The sequence below is a fragment of the Eucyclogobius newberryi genome, unplaced genomic scaffold, assembly GCF_026437365.1.
Source record: "Eucyclogobius newberryi isolate DKJ021-1_F unplaced genomic scaffold, fEucNew1.0.hap1 SCAF_11, whole genome shotgun sequence".
NCBI lineage: Eukaryota > Metazoa > Chordata > Actinopteri > Gobiiformes > Gobiidae > Eucyclogobius > Eucyclogobius newberryi.
Window position 1 is genome coordinate 31,782,306 of NW_027315735.1, and position 27,106 is coordinate 31,809,411.

Below are 27,106 nucleotides of genomic sequence, written 5' to 3' on the forward strand. Positions count from 1 at the left end.
TCTGTAGGAGCCTTGCCCTTGATGTACTTATGGATGTATATATATATATATATATATAGGGGCCTATACCAATGTATCACCCATCCCCAGTTTCAATAACTATCAAAAGTTGAAAAAAAATTTTGTCCTTCTCACAAGATCCAATGTTTTGGGGACAATATGTGCATCACCTGTCTGAGGACACTCCACCTGTCTGAGTACACTCCACCTGTCTGAGGACACTCCACTTGTCTGAGTACACTCCACCTGTCTGAGTACACTCCACCTGTCTGAGGACACTCCACTTGTCTGAGGACACTCCACCTGTCTGAGGACACTCCACTTGTCTGAGGACACTCCACCTGTCTGAGGACACTCCACTTGTCTGAGGACACTCCACCTGTCTGAGGACACTCCACCTGTCTGAGGACACTCCACCTGTCTGAGGACACTTCACCTGTCTGAGGACACTTCACCTGTCTGAGGACACTCCACCTGTCTGAGGACACTCCACCTGTCTGAGGACATTCCACCTGTCTGAGGACACTCCACCTGTCTGAGGACACTCCACCTGTCTTAGTCTGTCTCAGGTGCTTCTCTGGTGAAGATGTCGATCAGTGCGACTCTGAGGAAGGTGTGGAATTTACCTGGCCGCAGCGACAGGAAGGTCACGCTCAAATTCAGAGGTAAAATGTCCCAAATAATGTCTTCAGTTTGTCTGTTATTTGTCTCCTGAGCCTCATGTGCATTTGTTTGTCAGGTTTCAGCCACAAGACAAGAATACTTCAGTGCGAGGAAACAGCCGTCTTCAATGAGGTCAAACACTCACACTAATAATCCCACATGTTTCTATCCCATATGTTTCTATCCCACATGTTTCTATCCCACATGTTTCTATCCCATATGTTTGTATCCCACAAGTTTGTATCCCACATGTTTCTATCCCACATGTTTCTATCCCACATGTTTCTATCCCATATGTTTCTATCCCATATGTTTCTATCCCACAAGTTTGTATCCCATATGTTTCTATCCCACAAGTTTGTATCCCACATGTTTCTATCCCACATGTTTCTATCCCATATGTTTCTATCCCACATGTTTCTATCCCATATGTTTCTATCCCACAAGTTTGTATCCCACATGTTTCTATCCCACATGTTTCTATCCCACATGTTTCTATCCCACATGTTTCTATCCCACATGTTTCTATCCCACATGTTTCTATCCCACATGTTTCTATCCCATATGTTTCTATCCCACATGTTTCTATCCCACATGTTTCTATCCCACATGTTTCTATCCCACATGTTTCTATCCCACAAGTTTGTATCCCACATGTTTCTATCCCACATGTTTCTATCCCACAAGTTTGTATCCCACATGTTTCTATCCCACATGTTTCTATCCCACATGTTTCTATCCCACAAGTTTGTATCCCACATGTTTCTATCCCACATGTTTCTATCCCACAAGTTTGTATCCCACATGTTTCTATCCCACATGTTTCTATCCCATATGTTTCTATCCCATATGTTTCTATCCCACATGTTTCTATCCCACATGTTTCTATCCCACATGTTTCTATCCCACATGTTTCTATCCCACAAGTTTGTATCCCACATGTTTCTATCCCACATGTTTCTATCCCACAAGTTTGTATCCCACATGTTTCTATCCCACATGTTTCTATCGACACCACATGTGGAGCTCATGCACAGCGGAAACACAACACTAGTCAGTTTATCCTGTTGTTTCCTTGAACAAGACACTTCAAATGAAATACTCCTGTTTCGTTTTAGTCCTTTAGACTCTTAATTCTTCAGCACAGATTCTACTCCTTAAATTCCATGTTCTACAAACACAATGCTCGGCACAGATTGAATTAATGACTTCCCATGGCCCATAAACTGAGCCTCTCCTGTAGAACACACAGTGGCCCCTCCCTCACCACACACTCACGGCACAGAAACACACACACACTGTCACACTGTTTTCAACACAGTAAAAGTATTGTTACTGTTATCATCATCTCCAGCAGGGGTTCTCAATCTGTGCTGCAAGTCCCGGAGTCTTTGTGATTTGTCCACTTTATGCGATAAGAATTACCCAAATGTCTCTGAAAGCAAAGATCTAATTTTAGACTTTAGGCAAAGGAAAGGTGACCACAGCCCGAGCATCATTCATGGTCAGGAGGTTTCAGCAGGTCGAGCCATATAATAATCTGGGAACCATGACAACACTGGACCTTTAATGCCACTGCTCTTTTACCTCACTTTCTCCTCTGTTTCCTGGTTTGTTGGTCTCTATGTGAAGGAAAAGAACCGCTTAAACAGTATTGATAAAGTCAAAGCAAAGAGCTCCGACTTCACTCAGGGGAAGTCGGGACGCCAGGAAAGATATTCAGATTATTGATGACCCAGATGCCCCGGATTAGAACCAACCGCTGTTCTACATCTTTAACAATTCTGCGATTAGATTAAATGAACTCTTCAGGATTACACTTTGTATGCTTTTTATTCTTTTATCGAGCCTGTACTTGTGTCCTTGTATACTTGTGTACTTGTGTATTTGTATACTTTTGTCCTTGTATACTTGTGTACTTGTATGCTTTTGTCCTTGTATACTTGTGTCCTTGTATACTTGTGTACTTGTATGCTTTTGTCCTTGTATACTTGTGTCCTTGTATACTTGTGTACTTGTGTACTTGTATACTTGTGTCCTTGTCTACTTGTGTCCTTGTATACTTGTGTCCTTGTATACTTGTGTCCTTGTGTACTTGTGTATTTGTGTACTTGTGTACTTGTATACTTGTGTACTTGTATACTTGTGTCCTTGTGTACTTGTGTCCTTGTATACTTGTGTGCTTGTATACTTGTGTCCTTGTGTACTTGTGTCCTTGTATACCTGTGTCCTTGTATACTTGTGTCCTTGTATACTTGTGTCCTTGTATACTTGTGTCCTTGTGTACTTGTGTACTTGTGTCCTTGTATACTTGTGTACTTTTGTACTTGTATACTTGTGTACTTGGTTTTTGTTTTGATTTTGGTGTGTGTTTTCCCCCTGGTGGCTGCAAAAAGATAACTAAAGTCTTCTGATTCTGTATTTAGGGGCAGGTGAACACGACAGTAAAAAAGTACACAATTTTCATTACAATTACTTAAACTTTAGCTCAGTAAAATACACAGTAAAAACATTAGAAATATACAAGTACATTTGACCTTGACTGATTGTCTGGAGGTCTTATGTTGTTGTTCAAAATGGTTTATGTGAACAAACATCATGACAAAATCCTTTAGCGTTATTACAGAACAAACCCTTTTACAGCAGGGGCTTATGGGTAGTGTAGTCCAAAGACAGACGCCGCTCTCCTAACACTACGACAGGTCAGTGTTTGCTTTTCAGGCGTGAGTCTCGATATTTGGAGCTGACGTCAGACTAAATCTGATAACACTGCTGTGGCTCCTTAAGTACATTTTAGATTTATTTTCCGCATACTTGTTTTATAAAATTCAAATATTCAAAGTTTAAAGGCGCAATGGAGAGTAAGCAGCATGTGGCAATGACGGTGAAGGCGCCTCGGGAAAAATGAATAGGATATTTACTTCTTGAACCTCAAAATGGGAGGTCACTGTTGTTTTTTATCGTGTTACAATAAACTTAGGACCTAAATATGACCGTAAACGTGTATTATTTGAAGTAATTGCCTCTTTACAGTATTTCCGCTGGCCTCACTACGATAAACTGGGCAAAAATGAAGTGCTGTCCGTCTGCGTTTACAACTGCAGCAAGATCTTCTCCAACAGGTCAGTCCCTTGTCTCCTCGCTTCCTCCCCTCTTCTCCTCCTCCCTTTTCATCTTTCAAGCGCCTTTATCTCCTTGTATCCTCCACACCTCCCCTCCTCCCTCTTCTCCTCCTCCCTTTTCATGCACCTTTATCTCCTTGTATCCTCCACACCTCCTCTCCTCTCCTCTTCTCCTCCTCCCTTTTCATGCACCTTTATCACCTTGTATCCTCCACACCTCCTCTCCTCCCCTCTTCTCCTCCTACCTTTTTGTGCGCCTTTAACTCCTTGTATCCTCCACACCTCCTCTCCTCCCTCTTCTCCTCCTCCCTTTTCATGCACCTTTATCTCCTTGTATCCTCCACACCTCCTCTCCTCCCTCTTCTCCTCCTCCCTTTTCATGCACCTTTATCTCCTTGTATCCTCCACACCTCCTCTCCTCCCCTCTTCTCCTCCTACCTTTTCATGCACCTTTATCTCCTTGTATCCTCCACACCTCCTCTCCTCCCCTCTTCTCCTCCTACCTTTTCATGCACCTTTATCTCCTTGTATCCTCCACACCTCCTCTCCTCCCCTCTTCTCCTCCTCCCTTTTCATGCACCTTTATCTCCTTGTATCCTCCACACCTCCTCTCCTCCCCTCTTCTCCTCCTACCTTTTCATGCACCTTTATCTCCTTGTATCCTCCACACCTCCTCTCCTCCCCTCTTCTCCTCCTCCCTTTTCATGCACCTTTATCTCCTTGTATCCTCCACACCTCCTCTCCTCCCCTCTTCTCCTCCTCCCTTTTCATGCACCTTTATCTCCTTGTATCCTCCACACCTCCTCTCCTCTCCTCTTCTCCTCCTCCCTTTTCATGCACCTTTATCACCTTGTATCCTCCACACCTCCTCTCCTCCCCTCTTCTCCTCCTACCTTTTTGTGCGCCTTTAACTCCTTGTATCCTCCACACCTCCTCTCCTCCCTCTTCTCCTCCTCCCTTTTCATGCACCTTTATCTCCTTGTATCCTCCACACCTCCTCTCCTCCCTCTTCTCCTCCTCCCTTTTCATGCACCTTTATCTCCTTGTATCCTCCACACCTCCTCTCCTCCCCTCTTCTCCTCCTACCTTTTCATGCACCTTTATCTCCTTGTATCCTCCACACCTCCTCTCCTCCCCTCTTCTCCTCCTCCCTTTTCATGCACCTTTATCTCCTTGTATCCTCCACACCTCCTCTCCTTCCCTCTTCTCCTCCTCCCTTTTCGTGCGCCTTTAACCCCTTGTATCCTCCACACCTCCTCTCCTCCCTCCTTCTCTCCCTCCTCGTTCCCTTAATCGTTCCCCCTGTCTCCTTGTTGTTCCCTAGAGGATCTTCTCCATCCTCCTCTTTCCTTTGGTCTCTTTGGTGTTCCTCCTTGACCTCTATCTTCTCTCCTTTCCTCGCTCCTTTGCTCTGTCTTCTTGAACTCTCTCCCCTCTTCCTTTCTCCTTGCCATATTTCATGCACTCTTATCTCCTTTCCACCCTCCTTGGGCTTTCTCTTATCTCCTTGTTACGTCTCCTTGACCTGTCTTCCTTTCTTTGTGTCATTACCTCATCTCCTTCCTCTTTGCCTCCATCCCCTCCTCCCTTTTCATCCCTGTAGTATTTCTCCTTTTCTCTAACCCTTTCGCCCTCCTTCGTCCGTCATATTGATTATTCCTCTATGCTGTTACTCCTTGCCTCTTCTCCTTCATTCTCTCCTTGACCTCTTTTCTCTTTCTTTCTTTCTTTCTTTCTTTATTGCCGCATTTCATTCAGCCCTTTCTCATTTCCTCAATCCTTTCCTCCTTGTTCTGCTTCCTAGCCCCCTCTCCTCCCTCTTTTCCTGTCTTTTTTCTCAGTCTTCTAATCTCATTTCCTCTCTTCTACCTTCTTGATCTGTCTCCTTGCCTCCTCTTCTTCCTCCTCTCTTCTCTCTTTGTCTCCTTGTCTGTCTCCTTGCCTCCTCTTCTTCCTCCTCTCTTCTCTCTTTGTCTCCTTGTCAGTCTCCTTGCCTCCTCTTCTTTCTCCTCTCTTTGTCTCCTTGCCTTTCTCCTTGCCTCCTCTTCTTTCTCCTCTCTTCTCTCTTTGACGCCTTGTCTGTCTCCTTGTCTCCTCTTCTTCCTCCTCTCTTCTCTGTTTGTCTCCTTGTCTCCTTGTCTGTCTCCTTGCCTCCTCTTCTTCCTCCTCTCTTCTCTCTTTGTCTCCTTGTCTGTCTCCTTGCCTCCTCTTCTTTCTCCTCTCTTCTCTCTTTGTCTCCTTGTCTGTCTCCTTGCCTCCTCTTCTTCCTCCTCTCTTCTCTCTTTGTCTCCCTGTCAGTCTCCTTGCCTCCTCTTCTTTCTCCTCTCTTTGTCTCCTTGCCTTTCTCCTTGCCTCCTCTTCTTTCTCCTCTCTTCTCTCTTTGACGCCTTGTCTGTCTCCTTGTCTCCTCTTCTTCCTCCTCTCTTCTCTCTTTGTCTCCTTGTCTCCTCGTCTGTCTCCTTGCCTCCTCTTCTTTCTCCTCTCTTCTCTCTTTGTCTCCTTGTCTGTCTCCTTGCCTCCTCGTCTTCCTCCTCTCTTCTCTCTTTGTCTCCTTGTCTGTCTCCTTGCCTCCTCTTCTTTCTCCTCTCTTCTCTCTTTGTCTCCTTGTCTGTCTCCTTGCCTCCTCTTCTTTCTCCTCCCTCCTCTCTTTGTCTCCTTGTCTGTCTCCTTGCCTCCTCTTCTTCCTCCTCTCTTCTCTCTTTGTCTCCGTGTCTGTCTCCTTGCTTCTTCTTCTTCCTCCTCTCTTCTCTCTTTGTCTCCTTGTCAGTCTCCTTGCCTCCTCTTCTTTCTCCTCTCTTTGTCTCCTTGCCATTCTCCTTGCCTCCTCTTCTTTCTCCTCTCTTCTCTCTTTGACTCCTTGTCTGTCTCCTTGCCTTCTCTTCTTCCTCCTCTCTTCTCTCCTTGTCTCCTTGTCTGTCTCCTTGCCTCCTCTTCTTCCTCCTCTCTTCTCTCTTTGTCTCCTTGTCTGTCTCCTTGCCTCCTCTTCTTTCTCCTCTCTTCTCTCTTTGTCTCCTTGTCTGTCTCCTTGCCTCCTCTTCTTTCTCCTCTCTTCTCTCTTTGTCTCCTTGTCTGTCTCCTTGCCTCCTCGTCTTCCTCCTCTCTTCTCTCTTTGTCTCCGTGTCTGTCTCCTTGCCTCCTCTTCTTCCTCCTCTCTTCTCTCTTTGTCTCCTTGTCTGTCTCCTTGCCTCCTCTTCTTTCTCCTCTCTTCTCTCTTTGTCTCCTTGTCTGTCTCCTTGCCTCCTCGTCTTCCTCCTCTCTTCTCTCTTTGTCTCCTTGTCTGTCTCCTTGCCTCCTCTTCTTTCTCCTCTCTTCTCTCTTTGTCTCCTTGTCTGTCTCCTTGCCTCCTCTTCTTCCTCCTCCCTCCTCTCTTTGTCTCCTTGTCTGTCTCCTTGCCTCCTCTTCTTCCTCCTCTCTTCTCTCTTTGTCTCCGTGTCTGTCTCCTTGCCTCCTCTTCTTCCTCCTCTCTTCTCTCTTTGTCTCCTTGTCAGTCTCCTTGCCTCCTCTTCTTTCTCCTCTCTTTGTCTCCTTGCCATTCTCCTTGCCTCCTCTTCTTTCTCCTCTCTTCTCTCTTTGACTCCTTGTCTGTCTCCTTGCCTTCTCTTCTTCCTCCTCTCTTCTCTCTTTGTCTCCTTGTCTGTCTCCTTGCCTCCTCTTCTTCCTCCTCTCTTCTCTCTTTGTCTCCTTGTCTGTCTCCTTGCCTCCTCTTCTTTCTCCTCTCTTCTCTCTTTGTCTCCTTGTCTGTCTCCTTGCCTCCTCGTCTTCCTCCTCTCTTCTCTCTTTGTCTCCTTGTCTGTCTCCTTGCCTCCTCTTCTTTCTCCTCTCTTCTCTCTTTGTCTCCTTGTCTGTCTCCTTGCCTCCTCGTCTTCCTCCTCTCTTCTCTCTTTGTCTCCTTGCCTTTCTCCTTGCCTCCTCTTCTTTCTCCTCTCTTCTCTCTTTGACGCCTTGTCTGTCTCCTTGTCTCCTCTTCTTCCTCCTCTCTTCTCTGTTTGTCTCCTTGTCTCCTTGTCTGTCTCCTTGCCTCCTCTTCTTCCTCCTCTCTTCTCTCTTTGTCTCCTTGTCTGTCTCCTTGCCTCCTCTTCTTTCTCCTCTCTTCTCTCTTTGACTCCTTGTCTGTCTCCTTGCCTTCTCTTCTTCCTCCTCTCTTCTCTCTTTGTCTCCTTGTCTGTCTCCTTGCCTCCTCTTCTTTCTCCTCTCTTCTCTCTTTGTCTCCTTGTCTGTCTCCTTGCCTCCTCGTCTTCCTCCTCTCTTCTCTCTTTGTCTCCTTGTCTGTCTCCTTGCCTCCTCTTCTTCCTCCTCTCTTCTCTCTTTGTCTCCGTGTCTGTCTCCTTGCCTCCTCTTCTTCCTCCTCTCTTCTCTCTTTGTCTCCTTGTCAGTCTCCTTGCCTCCTCTTCTTTCTCCTCTCTTTGTCTCCTTGCCTTTCTCCTTGCCTCCTCTTCTTTCTCCTCTCTTCTCTCTTTGACGCCTTGTCTGTCTCCTTGTCTCCTCTTCTTCCTCCTCTCTTCTCTGTTTGTCTCCTTGTCTGTCTCCTTGCCTCCTCTTCTTCCTCCTCTCTTCTCTCTTTGTCTCCTTGTCTGTCTCCTTGCCTCCTCTTCTTTCTCCTCTCTTCTCTCTTTGACTCCTTGTCTGTCTCCTTGCCTTCTCTTCTTCCTCCTCTCTTCTCTCTTTGTCTCCTTGTCTGTCTCCTTGCCTCCTCTTCTTCCTCCTCTCTTCTCTCTTTGTCTCCTTGTCTGTCTCCTTGCCTCCTCTTCTTTCTCCTCTCTCCTCTCTTTGCCTCCTTGCCTCCTCTTCTTCCTCCTCTCTTCTCTCTTTGTCTCCTTGTCTGTCTCCTTGCCTCCTCGTCTCTCCCCTCTCTCTCCTCTTTGTCTCCTTGTCTGTCTCCTTGCCCTCCCTCACCTCTTCCCTCCTTCCTTGCCGTCTTTCATGTGTCCTTCTCTCCCCCCTCCCTGCAGACTGCTGGGTCAGTTGGAGGTCAGCCTGCAGCACGTGTTAACGTCAGGGCGGTTAATTCTCAGAGAGCCTCTCACTGATGCCAACTACAGTCTCACAGATGTAAGTGCAAATACAAACTGTTATTCGTTACTTAATTACTTACAGAACACATTAACACTTATCAATTTAGACATTTCACAATATAGTATGAAATTTATCTTACATTTTATAAATATATAAATAAAATACTTGTGGTTTCTTACCATGAGCAGGCTCGCCTCTACACAGATCTGACCTATAACTTGACTTGGTGGTATTAACAGCTTGCTTAATGCCAGATATTCGAGGTACAGCAATGACAGCTCCATGGAGACAAGCAGGTGGCGCACTTTCCACCAGAAAATCACATTGTGCACCTTTTAAAGAAAGATAAAACTGAATTATAATTGTCACCGTTGTTTATTTTCTGTTGTGATTAGATTTACATTGAGCTGGACATCAGGTACCACCCAGTTCAAGGAGCTGCAGGAAACTGGGATGGACAGGACTTCATCCGACTGGACGACATAGACGAGTGAGATTATATAGTCAAACAATTAAATATTCAAACCAATAGTTTTCATATTCACAGTTATTGTCTTTATGTTTCCAGCTCGTGTCTCGTGATCAGAAATGACACTTTTGACGATATCGAGAAGTGAGTATTGAAAGCAAAATTAGAAGTTTGACAACGGACTGAAAGAAATGTTGGTTTGCAGCCAGCTGAGCGCGGCCCGTCCCAGCCAATTGGAGCGCGAGGTCCGGCGTTTGGGGCGGGAGCTCGTGACGACCGGCGAAGAGGAGCAAGACAGCGACGAAGACTTGGACGAAGACTACACGGAGCTCGAGGCGGTGACATTCACACAGCTACTCAGGTGACGACCACCGGGGGCAGACGTACTACATGTAGCCACTAGGGGGAGTGGAGAGCACTTGTATAATTACGTTCCATAGCCTAAATAAGTAAATGCTCTTGATTCGGTTAGCATTACAGACATTTTTTCCTCCTCTAATTCAAACTGAAGCTGTTTCTGAACTGAAAATAAGTGGGTTATTACCTACTTTTTCTTTTCTAGGCCATTTTTCTGTATTTCCCAGGGGCTTGATAGTTCTCTTTTATCAGGCGGTGGAAAAAAAGGAATAAGAAACATTCGAACGTACCTGCTGTGGCACTTTAGAATAATGAAGGGGGGAAAAACACACACACAATAACACTTAAATCATGAATAAATGCAATATATCCAATAAGGAAGTACAGACTCTACTACTTTGATACATAAATACCACATACAATGACAAGAAGCAATATAAATTGACCTGGTTTTGTCACAATTAACCCATTCAGCAACCGTAGAAAGTATAGCCACTACTATTGAGTATTATTTTGTACAACCACTAGGGGGCGTGGAGGCCGATTTACTCATGTATTACTACAGTACACATGAGCAAGAGGAGATATGTATGAAATAGAGGTCAAAAGTCAAGCATTTACCTTGGAATTGAAATAGTGAAAAAATGTGACCCACAATATGTCGTTAACGGCATTAAAATACAAGAAGAACAGGTTTAAATTAGCGTTAATCTAAAAAGTTGAACATATCCTTTGTCTGTTCAGTCGTTGCAGAGCTCTGTCGAAGAGAGAAGCCGGAGCCGCTCCCAGAGTCCACAGTTTCCAGGTCAGATCTTTAAACCGAAGCGTGTAAAAAACGTGCGAGCGCGCCGCATTTACGCTAAACGCTGGCGATGTTTCATGTCCCGTCGTCATCAGATCAGTGTGAACGTCATGGAGGCTCAGAAACTGGTCGGGGTCAACATCAACCCGGTGGTGTTTGTGCGCGTCGGGAGTCACAAGAGACACACGGCCACGCAGAAGTCCACCAACTGTCCGTACTACAACGAGGTAAACGCAGAAGTCCACCAACTGTCCGTACTACAACGAGGTAAACGCAGAAGTCCACCAACTGTCCGTACTACAACGAGGTAAACGCAGAAGTCCACCAACTGTCCGTACTACAACGAGGTAAACGCAGAAGTCCACCAACTGTCCGTACTACAACGAGGTAAACGCAGAAGTCCATCAACTGTCCGTACTACAACGAGGTAAACGCAGAAGTCCACCAACTGTCCGTACTACAACGAGGTAAACGCAGAAGTCCACCAACTGTCCGTACTACAACGAGGTAAACGCAGAAGTCCATCAACTGTCCGTACTACAACGAGGTAAACGCAGAAGTCCACCAACTGTCCGTACTACAACGAGGTAAACGCCGGGTGATACAGCGGGAAAGGTCCAGGGAAGGGTACAGAATCGACTTATAGTAATTTTTTGTCATGTTGTGTTCTTATTCTTGTTTTAAAATTGTCGGCGTGCTCGTTTATGAAAGAAAGGGCAAGAATCAAAACAGTTAAAAAGATTCAAATGTTTAATCCCTGCCATGTACAATTCTAATACAGATAAACAGAGCGCTTACCATCTGTCCCTATCGAATGTGACGGCGACTTACACGGGCGTAGTCCGGATCGCGCCCTGTCCCTGTGCGCTCAAACTATTTATACATTTTCATGTGGTATGAAGGTTGACGCCTTCTCTCAGTATTTGTCCATTCGCCGTTCCATCGCACAGAGATGTCCTTGGGTCTGCAGCTTTCTCCTTATCTTGGAATGTGGTCTGTGTGAGGCCAGTTTCAGCACAACTTAGAATGATTTATTGCAGAGACGGTGTGTAGAAAATCCCACTGAAATATGTCCAGATCCATTTAAATCTTTCCTAGTATTCTCATATTTTTTTTAGGTTTGGTTTTAGCTGGTTTGTTCCTGTACTCTGGCGTCAAATGTTTTTTTTTTTTTTTACCACGTTCATCATATTTCTCACCAAAACTGCCACGCCCTCTGACGCTGACTTGAGCTAAACGTTGTACCAAATTCACCAAAATGTTCTTCCAAGTTTGGTCTTTTGGTCGCACTATTTCCAGTTCACATCTTTACTGCAGATTGTTTTGTGTTTTTTTTTTACTCTTTATATGTAGGTAAATAAACAATGGAGATTTTAGTTACGGGGTCAATTTAAATATGAGACGCTTGTTCATGTTTCAGAATTTCGTGTTTGAGCTTCAGGAGGCTCCAGAGATGCTCTTCGACAAAATCATTGAGATCCAGGTACGTGTGGCGTTTACTGCACTCACCAGGCCAAGTTGTATTTGCATATTTATATATATATTTGGTCTAAAGATTTACTTTCTTCAGGACGATCAATGCTAAACGGAGACAGCTTCAGACAACTTTACAATCTTGTTCTGATTTTGACAGATCAAGAAGGATTCATTTAAATCTGTCTAATTTATTAAAGTTTTAACTAAAAACATGGGGGAAATTTGATTTTTTGAATGCCAATTTTCAGTAAGATCTGGCAATTTTGGCAATTTTTACACATGAAATGTCCTGTTCTTTGGACGATTAATACGGTTGTATTATTTTATCGAGCAAAATGTAACTTATGTTTATTCTTGATTCTGTCTTTTTGAGATATTCTGACTTCAACCTGCTAAACAAACGTTTTCCTTCTTCTTAGTTCCTGATCTTTTGAATGTTAATTTCAGGTGTATCACAGAAAAACACTGCCATTTCTCTTGGATCTGATTGGCTTGTTCAAAATGGACATAAGGACTGTTTTCAACCAACCAGGTGCCAGATTTATGTCACATTTTAATAAAATATAATGGTGGGGTAAAAAAAGAAAAGCCATTACAATCTCTTTGAACAATAGCTGTCAAACTTCAGAGTGTCAAACATGTTGCAGATCAGCGCTTCTACCAGCAGTGGGCGCCGCTGTGTGACCCCACTGACACGCGCTCCGGGGTCAAAGGTTACGTGAGGGCGACGATCGGGGTCCTGATGAAGGGGGACAGTCTGGGCACCAGCATCGAGCCCGCATCCAGCTCCAGCAGCTCGCCCGAAATCGAGAAGTGAGTCACGCCCAGCTCTACTGTATTCCGTATCGCAGGCTGCTGTTGTCGTTGTTGTTGTTGTTGTTGTTGTTGTTGTTGTTGTTGTTGTTGTTGTTGTTGTTATTGTTGTTGTTGTTGTTGGCAGAATACTGAATGTCGTTTTTGTTGTGTTGAGTGCGGAGAAGTCCTTTTGTGGGAGTCTTGTGTAGTAATCGCATTGGGGATGGTAAAACATGTTTCAAAAGTAGTTCTCTGTGTTTTTTTTTAATTGAGTCGGTTTCAATCTAAGGGACTGGACTGAGAAGCTACAAATGTATTCTATGTAAATGTGTGCTGCCCTGGGCTGAACTGGCCCATCCCCAAAGGAGGAGTTCTAGCCTGAAACTGCTCTGTTTTTGTCTCCTGAAAGACCAGTTTCGAGTCGTTCTCTTGTTTGGCGGTCTCTCCCTAACGACTGTTTAATTGCTAAATCTTGGGTCATTTGTGTTCTATTGAGCTCTGCTAGCCTCCACCTCAAAACTGCTTGTTATCGGCCTTGACTCGCTTGATCTCTGCTATGGCCTAAGTATAGCATTGTAAACAGGGGGGAGATTATATATTTACAGTGTGTTCAAACACTTCTGTTCAAAGCAGGATTTTCACATAAATGACCTCTTTCAAACACATCCTTGTTTAACATGTTCACCTCAAGGTCAAAGAGAAATTTGTGTCTTAAGGTGGAGGTGGACAGTCGACTGTAAACCTGAACTTGAGGGACATTGTGTCGATAAAGTCCTTTGTGTGACACAGTCTCAGAAGATGTGAGAAGAGAACTTTACACAGTTTGCACATGATTCCTTCTGTTGTCCCGCAGAAACCTGATGTTGCCCCGAGGCATGTCCAAAGACCGGCCTTGGGCCCGGTTCAGGGTCCAGATTTACAGAGCCGAGGGTCTTCCCACGATGGACTCTGGATTCATGGCCAAGATTGCCGTGTCCGATCGCACGGTGTTCATCGACCCGTACGTGCAGGTCACCTTCTGTGGACAGCAGGTGAGAAGAAATACAACCCACTGTTTCAGCTTTCTGCGTCAAATAAATACTTTTTACTGTGTTTTCTTTTTTGTGTTACTTTAATTTTTAACTTAATTCTCGACTTTACATTTTTTCTTTGCTTTTACATAATTTTGTTCTGGGGAATGGACTGAATAAAGTGCACAGTAAAAGTAAAAAAAAATGTAATATTGTGAATCAGCCTGAAATAGTGGAGCCAAAATCTAAACACTCTTTGTAGAAGTGTAATTGATGGAAAGTAACAGATGATCAAAACTCCTCTCAACGTAAATGTTCTTTAAACGAAATAAAACGGTGGAAAGAAAATGAAACAGTAGCACATCCTGCAGTAGTGTGACCTCTGACCCCTGTGCAGGGCGAGACCTCTGTGACCGGAGCCAGCAGTTCTCCCGTGTGGAACGAGGAGATTCTGTTCATCGAGCAGTTTCCTCCTTTGGCTCAGCGAATCAAGATCCAGATCCTCGATGACTCAAAGACCGGGGACGTCGCCTTGGCAACGCACTTCCTGGATCTGCAGCAGATCTCGGACCCAACCAGGAACGGTCTGTTGGCTTTTAACCCGGTTCAGTCTTATTAAGCTTTATTTATCCAGCTGAGAGCCATGTTTCCACGCAGAGAATAAAACAAGAGCATTTCAAATTTAGAATAAATACAAACAAATACAATAAATACAACAAGTCAGTCTCAACGTATACATTTGTCAATTCATACGTAATTCAAAAAACATTTAAAATTGCACATAGAAGGAGGTTTACACATTTTGACTATATAGTTTGTAAGTCGCATTTTTTTCATGGTTTTGGCCGAGGTGCGACTTATATGTGTATATTTCTTCTCTTTTTTGGCTGGTGTGACTTATAGTCCAGAAAATATGGTATATAGTTGTGAAAAGCATCAAATGAAAAAACAGTTTTACCAATTCTGTTTTCACAAATGGAACGTCAAGGATAAAGTCACATGTGTTTCAACCTATTGTTTTTGTTTTTTAATAACCTACTTCAATAAAGTGGTAGTATGTTTGAAACGCTTCAAACATAAAGATAAGACAGTGCTGTTCACGGCGTGTCTGACATTCACGTGCCATGTTTTTCATCCCGGTTCAGAGCGACTCATTACATTTAATACATAATCATTTACCACTGAATTGTCGCAGGTTTCAACCCCACGTTTGGTCCGAGCTGGGTGAACTTGTACGGATCGCCTCAGAACTCCACTCTGAGAGACATACACCAGGTACCACGCACTTTTGGATTTCGCTCGCACTTTTTACTCATATTTTCTGCTGTTTCGACACTATTCGTGTACATTTTTCACACACTTTTGCTCCTTTCTCCAGCAGATGAACATGTTGGAAGTTTCAGTTTGTGCCCTTTTCTGTGTCTGCCAGGCTCTGAACGAAGGACTCGGCGAGGGCATCTTCTACCGAGGCCGGATCCTGGTCGCTCTGAGTGTGGAGGTTTACTCTTCTCCTTCAGCTGTCAACGAGGTCCAGCCTGGCCCCGTGACTAAGGCAATTGAAGCTATTCCCTGAGGCTTAATGCTTTGTATCGAGCTTATGTAATACATGCGTTCGCACATCCGGGAACTTGTACAGTAGCAACCGAGTCCGCCATTTTGAAAGGGGCACAACAGCACGTCTACTAAATACGACATCCAAGCTAAGGACATTGCTCTGTTGTCAGACCAAGAAATGAGAGCTTTGTCGCGTACCTTAGTTTGCCGTTATCGTCTAAAGAATCAAAGTATTTGTTGTTCATTATGCCGTAGAAAAGGATGCAGTCGTGGTGGTTGCTAGTATATCGGGTGCCCCTTTCAAAATTGCCGCTATGGGGAAGTCCCGGATGTATGACGTCACCGCGAGCGCATGTATATATACTTTTGGACATTTCTGGAAACAAATGGAAAAGGCGTCTTGGAAAAAGAGATTGTAAAATGATATTCAGACTTTATTTGTGGGATTTTATCTGCTGTGATTGTGTTTCTTTGGTTTAGTTGATGTTTAGTCTGTGTCTTGTTTGGATTTTCGCTCTCTGGTCGCGTTCTGTCGTGTTCACAAATTTGATATTTCTTTTTTTAGTATATATTTTTTGCTATAAAATAATCATTCACATTTAAAAAGAAACAACAGGGATCTTAACCGTGTATTATATAGTTATGGGACATTTTCTTTTATGATATTTCTTATATGTTATAATTACAAATCCAAGACAGTCTTCTAACTTTTATGAACGGATATATTTGATCAACACGCCACTACTTCCGCGTTTGTTTCTACAGGTGAAAGGAGCTCTGAGTGAACTGTTTACCCGCGCTTGTTTCTAAAGGCGAAAGGAGCTCCAAGTAAACTGTTTACCTGCGCTTGTTTCTAAAGGCGAAAGGAGCTCTGAGTAAACTGTTTACTCGCGCTTGTTTCTAAAGGTGAAAGGAGCTCTGAGTAAACTGTTTACCCGCGCTTGTTTCTAAAGGTGAAAGGAGCTCTGAGTAAACTGTTTACCTGCGCTTGTTTCTAAAGGCGAAAGGAGCGCTGAGTAAACTGTTTACCTCCGCTTGTTTCTAAAGGTGAAAGGAGCGCTGAGTAAACTGTTTACTCGCGCTTGTTTCTAAAGGCAAAAGGAGCTCTGAGTAAACTGTTTACTCGTGCTTGTTTCTAAAGGTGAAAGGAGCTCTGAGTAAACTGTTTATCTGCGCTTGTTTCTAAAGGCGAAAGGAGCTCTGAGTAAACTGTTTACTCGCGCTTGTTTCTAAAGGCGAAAGGAGCTCTGAGTAAACTGTTCACCCGCGCTTGTTTCTAAAGGTGAAAGGAGCTCTGAGTAAACTGTTTACCTCCGCTTGTTTCTAAAGGCAAAAGGAGCTCTGAGTAAACTGTTTACTCGTGCTTGTTTCTAAAGGTGAAAGGAGCGCTGAGTAAACTGTTTATCTGCGCTTGTTTCTAAAGGTGAAAGGAGCGCTGAGTAAACTGTTTATCTGCGCTTGTTTCTAAAGGTGAAATGAGCTTTGAGTAAACTGTTTACCCGCGCTTGTTTCTAAAGGTGAAAGGAGCTCTGAGTAAAGTGGGCGTGAGGAAGAAGAGGCAGAGCAGGAGGAAGAGCCAGGCGCAAAGCCCAGGTCCGGATTTACTCCAGTGACATTTGCTTTTGCCTCAGTTTAGCCCTCGCTGAAAAGTGCCACTTCTCTGTTGCAGCTCCTCCGTCGGTGTCCGAAGAAAGCGCCGAGGACTTTGGGGAGGTTCCTGAAGTGGTAACCGTGGAAACGGAAGACATCCACCCGCTTCCCGAGGTCAGGTCGCGCTCACGGACAGGAATCTGCTTTGAAAATATGTATTGTACAGAAGATTTAAGAAGGAGATCATGGGTTTGATTCCCGGACCAGACCAACATCACATGATCTCTCTGGGTGGAGTCTGCATGTTCTCCCCGTGTTACCGTGGGTTCTCTTCAGGTTCTCTGGCTCCTCCCACCGTCCAAAGACATGCATGTGTGAGGCAAAATTGGCAACTCTAAATTGGCCCTAGTGAATGAATGTGAGAGTGAATGGTTGTCTGTAATGTCTACAAGAATAATAACTTTTATTTTTATAGCGCTTTTCAGTGACCCAAAGATGCTTAACATATCCCAATTTTTTTTTTTTTTTACAGACAGCGGGGGGACAGCACGTACAATACACAATAATATACAGATAAAATGAACAAGACAGAAGAAGTAGAGAGAAAAAGATGGAGATGTAACAGGGGGTAGAAGAGTAGACAATGGGGTAGAGGAGGCTAGGGGTAGGGGAGGTCATAGGCTTGGGTGAAGAGGTATGTTTTTAGGCGGGATTTATGTCTCTGTGTTGGCCCTGTGACGCGTTGGCCGCTGTCCAGGGTGTACCGCCTAAGGCCCAAAGTCACTGGGATAGGCTCCAGTCACCCGCGACCCCGAAAGGGAACAAGTGGTAGAAAATGAATGTATGTCTGCAGCGTCCACAGTTTACACAACAGGGTTGATTAGTTATGGATCAGTAACTTGGAGTATTTGTATTTATTTGGAATATTCTTCCAACTGAACGTAATCATGAACCAAATATCGCATTACTTGAATTTGTATCTGTGCATCGTGTAGGGCTTTTGGCTGAAATGTACATATTTTTGGCGTATACATTAATCTGGGAGAATAGAAGTGGGATCCTGATTGCCGTGTCCCTGTCCTTGATCCTGATTGGTTACTGTGTCCCTGTCCTTGATCCTGATTGCCGTGTCCCTGTCCTTGATCCTGATTGGTTACTGTGTCCCTGTCCTTGATCCTGATTGCCGTGTCCCTGTCCTTGATCCTGATTGGTTACTGTGTCCCTGTCCTTGATGCTGATTGGCTGTCGTGCGTTTGCAGGGTTTCCTGGGGGAGAAGCAGGACTTTGTGCTGTTTGCGTCGCTGTTTGAGGTCACCATGATGAACCCGAGCGTGGGCAACAAATCACTCAACTTTGAACTCTCCATCGGTAACAGACATCTTTTAAAAACTGTGGTATAAGAAATCAATGAACATTTTAGGCACTTTGTTCATCATTTTTGTCAATCTTTTTGATTTTTGACATAAAGTGTCATGTTATCAGGTTTGAAGTGATCTGTTTGCATCATAAAGCATAATTCACTGTGTTATTGTGGGTATTTGACCTATATCTTTAGAACGGGGTCGTTGCACATTCCCAGAAACACAAATACATGTTTTACTCATTTTGCTGTTTAGCTGCGTTTGGCTGTGATTAGCTAAAGGGAGTTCATCCAATTCAGTCAGATGGAAAAAGAAGCTTACTTTAGATAAGACAATAAGTGAATAAGTGCTTGAATTAAGTAGTATTTATCTTGATTTGTGTATACTTTGACTGTATAAGATTTTCCAATGGAACAAGCATAAAATGTATTGTTTTCTTAAAAATAAGAAAAAGACAAGCCTTTTTTTTCCCACTTGAAACTAGAAACATTGATGTGAGTGTATTTTGCCAATAAAATAAGTGGTCTTTTTCCTAATTCAAGAACAGGAGATTTTTTTTTTTAATGTCAAGTGAGAAAATACTTGTCTTTACCTTATTTTTTTAGCAAAAACAAAATACATTTAGTACATGTTATGCTTGTCCGTTGGCAAATCTTATTTTAAGACTTTTTCCCGTGAGAGGATTTGAGCCATTTCACACTGGCCACACAGTGTAAACACGCACATCACCGCAGTAACATAGTATTAGCGCTGTAAAAAATCTGTCTCTATTGTTTAATGTCTATTGTTTTGTGCATTTAAATCCTTCAGCGCCGTTTTCTGTCTCAGGTAACTTCGGAAAGGCTAAGGAGGTGGTGCGGCGGCGCACTCGGAGCAGAGACGACCTGAGCGAGGAGAGCCAGTCCCTGCTGGAGTCCGAGGACGACCTGGACCAAGACCCGGACCGTCCGCAGACCCCGGACCTGGGCCTGGACCCAGAACCAGAACCAGAGAACCATTCTGTGACCGAGCCCATGAAGGCCGAGTTCACAGAGTATGACAGGTAACAAACAATAAGAACAATGCATTTTATTCATATTTACATGGACTTTTTTATGTGTGAGTGTGCTTGTTGTTGAGACTTTAAACACATTACAGTACATTATCTCTCCACTCTACACCTGTGGTCTCATTTATGAAGCGTGCGTGTATGTAGAACAATGATACGTATGTGACTTTTGGGTTTTCAGAGACGAGGAAGACGGTTTGTGCTCAGAGAAACGAGAAAAGAGCGAGTTTGAGAACGTTTGTGTCAGTGTAAGTGTCACGTGAACATTAATAAATGAGACCCCGGTGACGATGGTCAAAGACAAGACATTATTTTTACCTTGACCTTTGAACTAGTTCTAAAATAGATCAAGACCATTTTATAACAATAATCTCTGTTTCAAGCTCTAGGTCTTGAGTTACTAAGTTGATTAATCGGTTGATGGTGTCTTACTCTACCAAAAACATATCAGTCAACGCATTAGATATTTACATTTGAAGTTCATTCAGTCTTTTTTACATGTCATGTTCAGTCTTTTTTACATATCAATACCTAGATTCTGGGATTTTTTTAGCTTGAGTGCAGTTTGGGTATTTTGTAGAGATACTCATAATTTTGAGAGCCCTTTTAAGTCGACTGATTGATTTACAAATGCAAGTTTTTGTTCGACCAAGAAGGTTTTCTTGCGTTGAAATTTGCCTTCCATTGTCCAAAAAAAGTAGAGCTTTTTATTATCTTCTCCATCGATCAAAGTCTGTGTCATGTCTTTTCTTTGTCTGTCTAAATCTGTCTAAATACTGATTCTTACGTTGTATTTTCATAGGAATGTTCAAATACAAAATCCACAAAATCTTGAATCTTCTCGCATAAACCATCATTTTAACAGCCTCCATCTTTCTAATTACACTTGCTTTTGTTGGTTCTGTCTGTGCAGGTCTTTCCGGTGCGTCCCGCTCCAGTCCCGGTCCAAGCCCTGTCTCTGGGTCCTGTCTCGGTTCGAAGACCACAGTCCTCGTCTGCATCAGTCCAGCTGGCTCCACAAGATCTCGGACCGACTCGAGCTGGGTCTGGACCAGGTGGAGCGGCTTCTGCGGCGACCCGGATCCAACGCCAAGAACCGACTGCAGGAGGCGCTGTTGGAGCTCATCGCGTGCTTCAAGTACGGAACGAAAAAGGACTGAACCAAGACTAAACGGGGATGACTAGGACTGTCATGGTAAAACGAAAGAGGACGAACCAGGGCAAAACCAGGACTGAACCAATGAAAGAAAAACAATCGTGGAAAACTTTGACTAAACCAACGGTAAAACTAGATTAAGGATTCAAACCAAGTCTAAAGCAGGGCAAAACATGAGTAAACTAAGATTAAACTAAATCAGAGCCAAACTTAAAAACTTAAAGTGCTGCTTTAGTAGGCACTTTATGTCACTTTATGTCACCTCCGTAGTCGCTCCGAAGTATAGCCAAAAAATACATAATAGAGAAGAAAAAAACATATATAAGTCGCACTGGAGTATAAGTCGTATAAGTATAAGTTTGTATGCTAACGTGATAGACAACGAACTGTGGTAAGTGTCTGGTATGTTAACGTAACATATTAACAGTTATTCAGATAACTATAGCATAAAGAACATGCTAACACGTTTACCAAAGCATCAGTTTTACCCCAAATCACTAAATCCATTGAATTCTTCTTCCTCTGTGTCACTTCTAAACAACTCTACAAACTCCAGAGGTAGAGGAAGTGCAGATTCTTCTTCTGCATCCTCAAACTACATTGAGAATTAAATCAAGTATGAAGGAGAAGTGAACAGGGCCCAAAATGAGAGCTAAACCCAGTCTCTTTCCCTCAGACATTTCAGCGTGTTCTCGGAGAGACGCTCTCAGTTCAGACCCAACACTTTGGACCGCTGCCGGAAGGACTTCATCAAGAAGAACCTGGTGAGTGCTGAAACGGGAACAAAGATTGGACATTCAACGTTTTCTGTCATCTTTGGATTGTAGACAAAACTCTTTCTCATGTCAAAGTGTAATTGTGTACGACATTGCGGCTCGGTCGTGGAGCAGCAGTGCATATGCGGTGGGCCGGGGACACATCACAGGGCATTTTCGTCAGAGTAGGCCGACAGAGAGCGCCGCTAATAGAGGTCTCAAACTCAAATAAACAGCTGTAGAAAACCAGATAAACAACAAGCACTGCAGCTTTCGTGATCACACGCAGATGTTAAAGCAGAATTAAGTAACTCTTGCGACCCCGTGAAACTATATTGTCAGAACAGACACAAAATCTATTTTTTTTCTGTCTTTCTTTATCATAATGAGACAATATAATCACATACAAAAACACGTTAACATTGCTAAACATATCAAAAGAGCCAGGGTTTCTCAGGAGAGTTGTCTTCGGGGCGATATTGGCAAATGTCCCGAGGCTGGTCTTCCGCTCAGAGGCAGCAGGGGGCGACGGCGGACGCTTCAAACACCCCGAAAACACACATTTAACCATCACAGGGACTTACAAAGGCGTGAAATAAGGTGGAAATGTTACTTAGTTGTTACTGAGATCAACCGTTGTGAGGTGAGCTGAAGTGTCCTTTACCTCCCCCCTGTTGCTGATGCATTTTAACCTCTAATGGCACCACTTACACCTGGCCCTCTTTTGCAGGTGATCTTGGCCCGTCAGGCGGTCAGAGCGCGCCGGAGGATCAGCAAGAGAAACATCAAACAGAAACTGACGGACGCCAGGAAGATACTCCGCAAGCTCCGCCTCCTGGCTCATGAGGTCGGAGGTCACGGGAACCCGGGTCACTTCAGAAATCACATTCACACACAATTCTGACGGCGGTAGACGCGATCAGTCTATCGAGAGCGGTTGGGAGAAGGCGGAGCACTGAGTGGAATATTTAAAGCTGATATGGCGAAGCCTCACAGCAGCGAAACAAGCGAAACATCTCATTTTTGAGACGTTAAAAGCAAAACACAAACATGTTTCTCGTACGCAAATGTTCCCTATTGTCTTTCCATAAACAAAAGACATTGTACTTCTTTCAAAATGGAGTCAATGCAAGGAAAACTTCAACAAATCCTCTAACCTTTTGTCTATAAACATTTGCCAAGGGGGCGATTTGACTTGTTCTTCATACTTTTTAAATGCATAATATGAGACAGTTTAACTACATGAAACACTAAATTATGAACCTTTTACCCACGTCCGTCTGTCCAGCCTCAGAGCACGATTCCCGACGTGTTGCTCTGGTTACGCTGTGGTAGAAAACGCCTGGCTTACGTCCGGATCCCCGCCCACTCCGTCCTCTTCTCGATGGTGGAGGAGCAGAAGGGGCGGGACTGCGGCCACGTGTCCACTTTCTACATGAAGGTCAGTCGAAGGTCGTGTCTGCTTTGTCCGCTTTGTCTTTGTTTGTTGGTTTAGTTCAGGTTCGGTGGTGTTTTTAGGTGGATTTCGCTGTGTTTTCAAACCTGACTCAGTCCTAGATGTCTGTGTTTAGTCCGGGTTAACTCTGGGTTCTGTAGCGCTAATTGAACCAGCATTTGGATTTAGTTTAACCTTTGTTGAATCCTGGTTTAGTCCTGGTTTGCTGGTTAGAATTTGGTACATTTTCGGGTCAATGCTTTTGGAACTACTTTCTATCCATCAAACTGACTAACTAAAACTCTACTAACTAAGAAATAAACTGAAATATACTGATAATATACATTTTTTATTATAGTTTTAAAATGTGATGTGTGATTCAAACAAAGTGGCTTTATGTCATAAGATTAATACACCATATAAATAAATCTAATCCCTCACAAGTCGAGCAATGATTAAAGGCGTTATCCTGGATTTTTTGGGAATACCATAACGAATGCATTCCCCGCTTCTTAATTATTCACCACAATGAGTTTATCTGTATTATAAACTAGCGTGCTAACAGTGCAGAGTATCACTATTTTGGAAAAACAGATTTTACTTTACTAAAATTGAGCACAGCCCCTTTTATTTTCAACATTTGTCGATGTTCTTTGTTTGTTTGTTTGCTTGGTTGTTTGTTTGTTTGTTTGTTTGTTTGTTTGTTTGGACACAGTGAAAAGTCATGAACATAACCAAGAATGGACAAAAGCGCAGCCAGAATAATGAAGTTAAGTGTGTTTTCTGTTCGCTCAGTCGCCAGGCTCAGCTCCTGGAGAGGTGTTTGCGAAGCTGGAGCTTTACCTGTGGCTGGGGCAGACTAAATACAGGAAAGATGCCACGGGCTCCTTACCTGAGGACTTCACACCTGTGCGCGCCCCTGAGGAGGGGGCGGGGCCGGCGAGCAAAGCACTTCCTGTCAGTCTGGCCTGTCAAGGTCGGTCAACAACACAAATGGAGAAGTTCCTGTTTATTTTTCATGCTTTTCTGGCTTTTAACCGTTTTTTGCGCTAAAGGTTGATCTTAAAGTTTGCTCCATTTGCTTTACTAAACTAATATCAGGGATTGATTTGTTTTTATCTGGAAAAATCAACACGAATCAACATGAAATATAGATTTGAAATGATGAATGAGCGTTTATACAAAACCAGAAGACTCTCAACTGACATGGGCATAATTCTTTGCTATAAAATATCAAATAAAAACAAAATAAACAAAATATTTCTGTGTTTATTTGCACACAACCATTTCAATTCCCGCCTCGTTGAGCTTGATTTAAACAATATAAAGTTAGTAAATCAAACACTGTTCATTACTCGTCGATCGACAAAGACAAGCAGAACGTTTCCAACTCTTTTTCTCTCGTCCCAGTTCGTTCATCGCTTGTTCTTCCTGGGTTTTCTGTGTGTTGCGTTCACAGACAGTCGGTATTTCCAGCTCCGGTGCCACCTGTACCAGGGCAGGAGTCTGTTGGCGGCGGATGATAACGGACTGTCGGATCCTTTCGCCAGAGTGCTGTTCTCCACCCAGTGTCAGGTGTCCAAGGTGAGAGCAAACGTCTGGCTCACGTGAAATGAAACGTACAGTGCTTTTCTCACTTTGTAATAAACTGTAACATACGTCGGTGAATGCTCCACGTTTTGTTCATTGTACACGGCAAAACCGATCCAAAACGGCTTTGTGATAGAAACTGGTTCATCCACTTCCTGTTAAAAAATGCAGAATTGATAAGCCCCGCCTCTTTGTTGTTGCATTTCACCAAAGCAACCAGTGAGTTTACATTTACTTAGGTTGTTGACAAATGGCTTCACAACTCTCCTGAAACTCACGTGAACTACCCGGAGTCTAAATGTTTTTAATGAGTGCAGGTTAGTGTCGAGAAGTGGGCGGGGATAGGGGGTAGGTGAAAACAGAAATTTACCAAGCAGTCAAACCCGATTGTTTTACATGAATGAATCAATCTAAATACAATAATGATAAGTGAAGACCATTATAACGTGGCTAAATAAAGGATGGTTTTACATAAGTATGTCCCATAGAAACACAAAAGGCCCTTTACATGATGGTGCGTTTAGTTGGGGTTGGTAAAAGAGGTGGACAATAAATCAAAATTTAGATAGTATTGTGAATTTTGAAGAGATGCAAAATTTGAATATGGAGTATATCATTTATAGTTAAAAAAAGGACTTCTTAAAAGCTTTAAAGTAAGGGTATAATGTGATTATTCTGCACTTTTGTGATACATTGTCCGTTTCTGATCACTAAACCTCAACTTAGGCATTTAAATACATTATTTTACACAATACTTTTGGATTTACAGAAGAGTCTGACTATTATCAACAGGAAGTTCTTCATTATTATCCCTCTTGATCACCCTTAGTACGGTACAGTTTAGAATCAGATTATGTCTTTTGCTTCCGAGGGCTCAACAACAACACATTTATTCAGAGTGAGTGTTATGACTGTGTTTGTTCAGTTGTAGAATAATATTGCATAACTCATGATGAATATCCTGTACTGGAGCCGGTGTTTGCTGTGGTGCGTTCAGGTGCTGCAGGACACGCTGTCCCCGGCCTGGAGCCAGTGTCTACTCTTCGACAGAGTTTTATTGGAAGGATCAAGAGAAGATCTGGAGCTGGACCCGCCCCTCGTCATCATCAACATCTACGACCAGGACGCCATGGTAACACTTCCTGTTTACACACTTAAATTATGTGCGAAACTCTTATTCAGAACTAACTCTAGAAATGTAGGAACGATCTTGGGACATTTAAGCGCCGACATATTACACCCAGAGCACCCAAAATGTATTTTTATTTCGAGGAGAAAAGGAGGTCGCCCATGTCGAGACGTGACCAGGTCGAGTCAGTATTGAGTATAGTATGTAAAGTATTGAAGTACATGTACATACAATTTTACTTTTAGAGTCAAACATGGCAATCTCGATAAAGAATTGTTTAGATGTTTTAATCATTTCATTTATTTTCAATTAGTGTTTCTATTCTGTATATTTTTGTTTGTAAAATATAGTTAAGTTAAATTCAGATACTTAAAATTGTACAGTATTTTTACATTTGTACTTTGTTACTTTCTACCACTGGACTTAGGTTCATTTTTTCAACATCCCCTGATCAATTGTCTTTAAAGAACCTGTGGATATATCCAGGCCGGTCTGTGGGACTAACTAGGACTAACTGCATCATTTCAATTCGTCGACAAGTCAAACGATTGTTCCGATTGTTCATTGAGACTTTTTAACGTTTTTAACCGGTTTGTGTGCTAAATGCTAATGTTAAAGTCACTGCATTTGCCTCACTATCAGACTAATATCAGGGATTGTTTCGTTTTTATCAGACATAATCAAACAAATCAACATGAAATATACATGAATGTACACTGAGACTTTTGAAATAGATTATCAAACAAATCCAGGCTGAAATATGGCGACTGAAGAACTTCCGGATAGCGAATATTCACAAATAAAGTGTATTATCCACGACACATTTAGATTCAATCGTTGCCTTTTCGTGTGTTTTAGAGTCTGTGAAGTCCAGATGACGGATCACGATGCGACTAAGATGATTTGTTACGATCTCCATGTCCCGCTGTTGCACTAACCTCTTCTTTGCGTTGCGTTCCAGGGCGGCCCGCGGTCTCTGGGCCGGGCCTACGCCGAGCCGCAGATCAAACGAGTGGAGGAGCTCTACTCCAAACCTCAGCTCAAGTTCTACGACGTCTCTCTGGGAAAGGCTTCGGCCGGAGAGCTGCTGGCCGCGTTTGAGCTCATCGAGTTCGATTACTCCGGACAGGGGGAGGTAAATCGTTTTTTGTAGGGCCGTTGTCATGGCGATCAACCATCCTGGGATCAACAGGAATCTGAAACGGCCCTGGATTCTGTGCGTTTGAAAAGAGTTATAGACGTGACTATTTGACTATAACTTCTATTGTACATTGGAACTTTTTAAATACATTTATCAACCAAATAAAGGTCGAAATATGCTGACTGAAGACGTAAAGAGAGAATATTTACGGGTTAACGTGTATTATTGATTCATTATTTTTGACATCTTGATTGGATATTGTCTATGTGTGTTTTAGAGTCTAAAGTCACAATTACCGTGACATTAAGATGAAAAAAATACAACTCGTATTATTTTCTATGATTGACTAGTCACAATTAGTGGTTTATTCATTCTTGCAGCCTCAGTTATTATACATGCTCTAGTTTCATTTACAACTAACAGACCAGGAACCTTAAAATTACATTATTTCAATAACTTTAGAGTCTTGCTCAATTTTACCAATATTACAAAGTAGATTAGATTCAAGTCTAGTGTCATTTCACACGTAAAAGTACAGAAAATAAAGGAAAGTACTAGATAAAGTATTTACAATAGACAGAAATTGCTCGTTTCCATAGCGATGTTATTGTTTTACCTAAAATGTTCCACAGAAAAACTT

At 43.1% G+C, this 27,106-nt stretch overlaps 1 protein-coding gene across 1 annotated transcript in view; it reads left to right on the top strand.

Moving 5' to 3' along the window:
* Positions 1-240: 240 nt before the first annotated feature.
* fer1l4 (fer-1 like family member 4) overlaps positions 241-27,106 on the top strand; it is a 51,541-nt gene continuing 24,675 nt past the window's right edge. The window contains exons 1-28 of the mRNA XM_072440014.1: positions 241-665; positions 740-795; positions 3,697-3,785; positions 8,735-8,834; positions 9,194-9,288; positions 9,367-9,411; positions 9,473-9,628; positions 10,369-10,429; positions 10,522-10,653; positions 11,847-11,909; positions 12,350-12,434; positions 12,550-12,715; positions 13,551-13,728; positions 14,105-14,291; positions 14,903-14,982; positions 15,137-15,268; positions 16,779-16,854; positions 16,931-17,025; positions 18,111-18,219; positions 19,041-19,254; positions 20,174-20,398; positions 21,093-21,180; positions 21,902-22,018; positions 22,460-22,612; positions 23,402-23,582; positions 24,066-24,190; positions 25,194-25,328; positions 26,287-26,460. Coding sequence (XP_072296115.1) covers positions 587-665; positions 740-795; positions 3,697-3,785; positions 8,735-8,834; positions 9,194-9,288; positions 9,367-9,411; positions 9,473-9,628; positions 10,369-10,429; positions 10,522-10,653; positions 11,847-11,909; positions 12,350-12,434; positions 12,550-12,715; positions 13,551-13,728; positions 14,105-14,291; positions 14,903-14,982; positions 15,137-15,268; positions 16,779-16,854; positions 16,931-17,025; positions 18,111-18,219; positions 19,041-19,254; positions 20,174-20,398; positions 21,093-21,180; positions 21,902-22,018; positions 22,460-22,612; positions 23,402-23,582; positions 24,066-24,190; positions 25,194-25,328; positions 26,287-26,460 — 3,396 coding nt within the window. The 5' untranslated portion in view covers positions 241-586. The remainder of the gene's footprint in view (positions 666-739; positions 796-3,696; positions 3,786-8,734; positions 8,835-9,193; positions 9,289-9,366; positions 9,412-9,472; positions 9,629-10,368; positions 10,430-10,521; positions 10,654-11,846; positions 11,910-12,349; positions 12,435-12,549; positions 12,716-13,550; positions 13,729-14,104; positions 14,292-14,902; positions 14,983-15,136; positions 15,269-16,778; positions 16,855-16,930; positions 17,026-18,110; positions 18,220-19,040; positions 19,255-20,173; positions 20,399-21,092; positions 21,181-21,901; positions 22,019-22,459; positions 22,613-23,401; positions 23,583-24,065; positions 24,191-25,193; positions 25,329-26,286; positions 26,461-27,106) is intronic.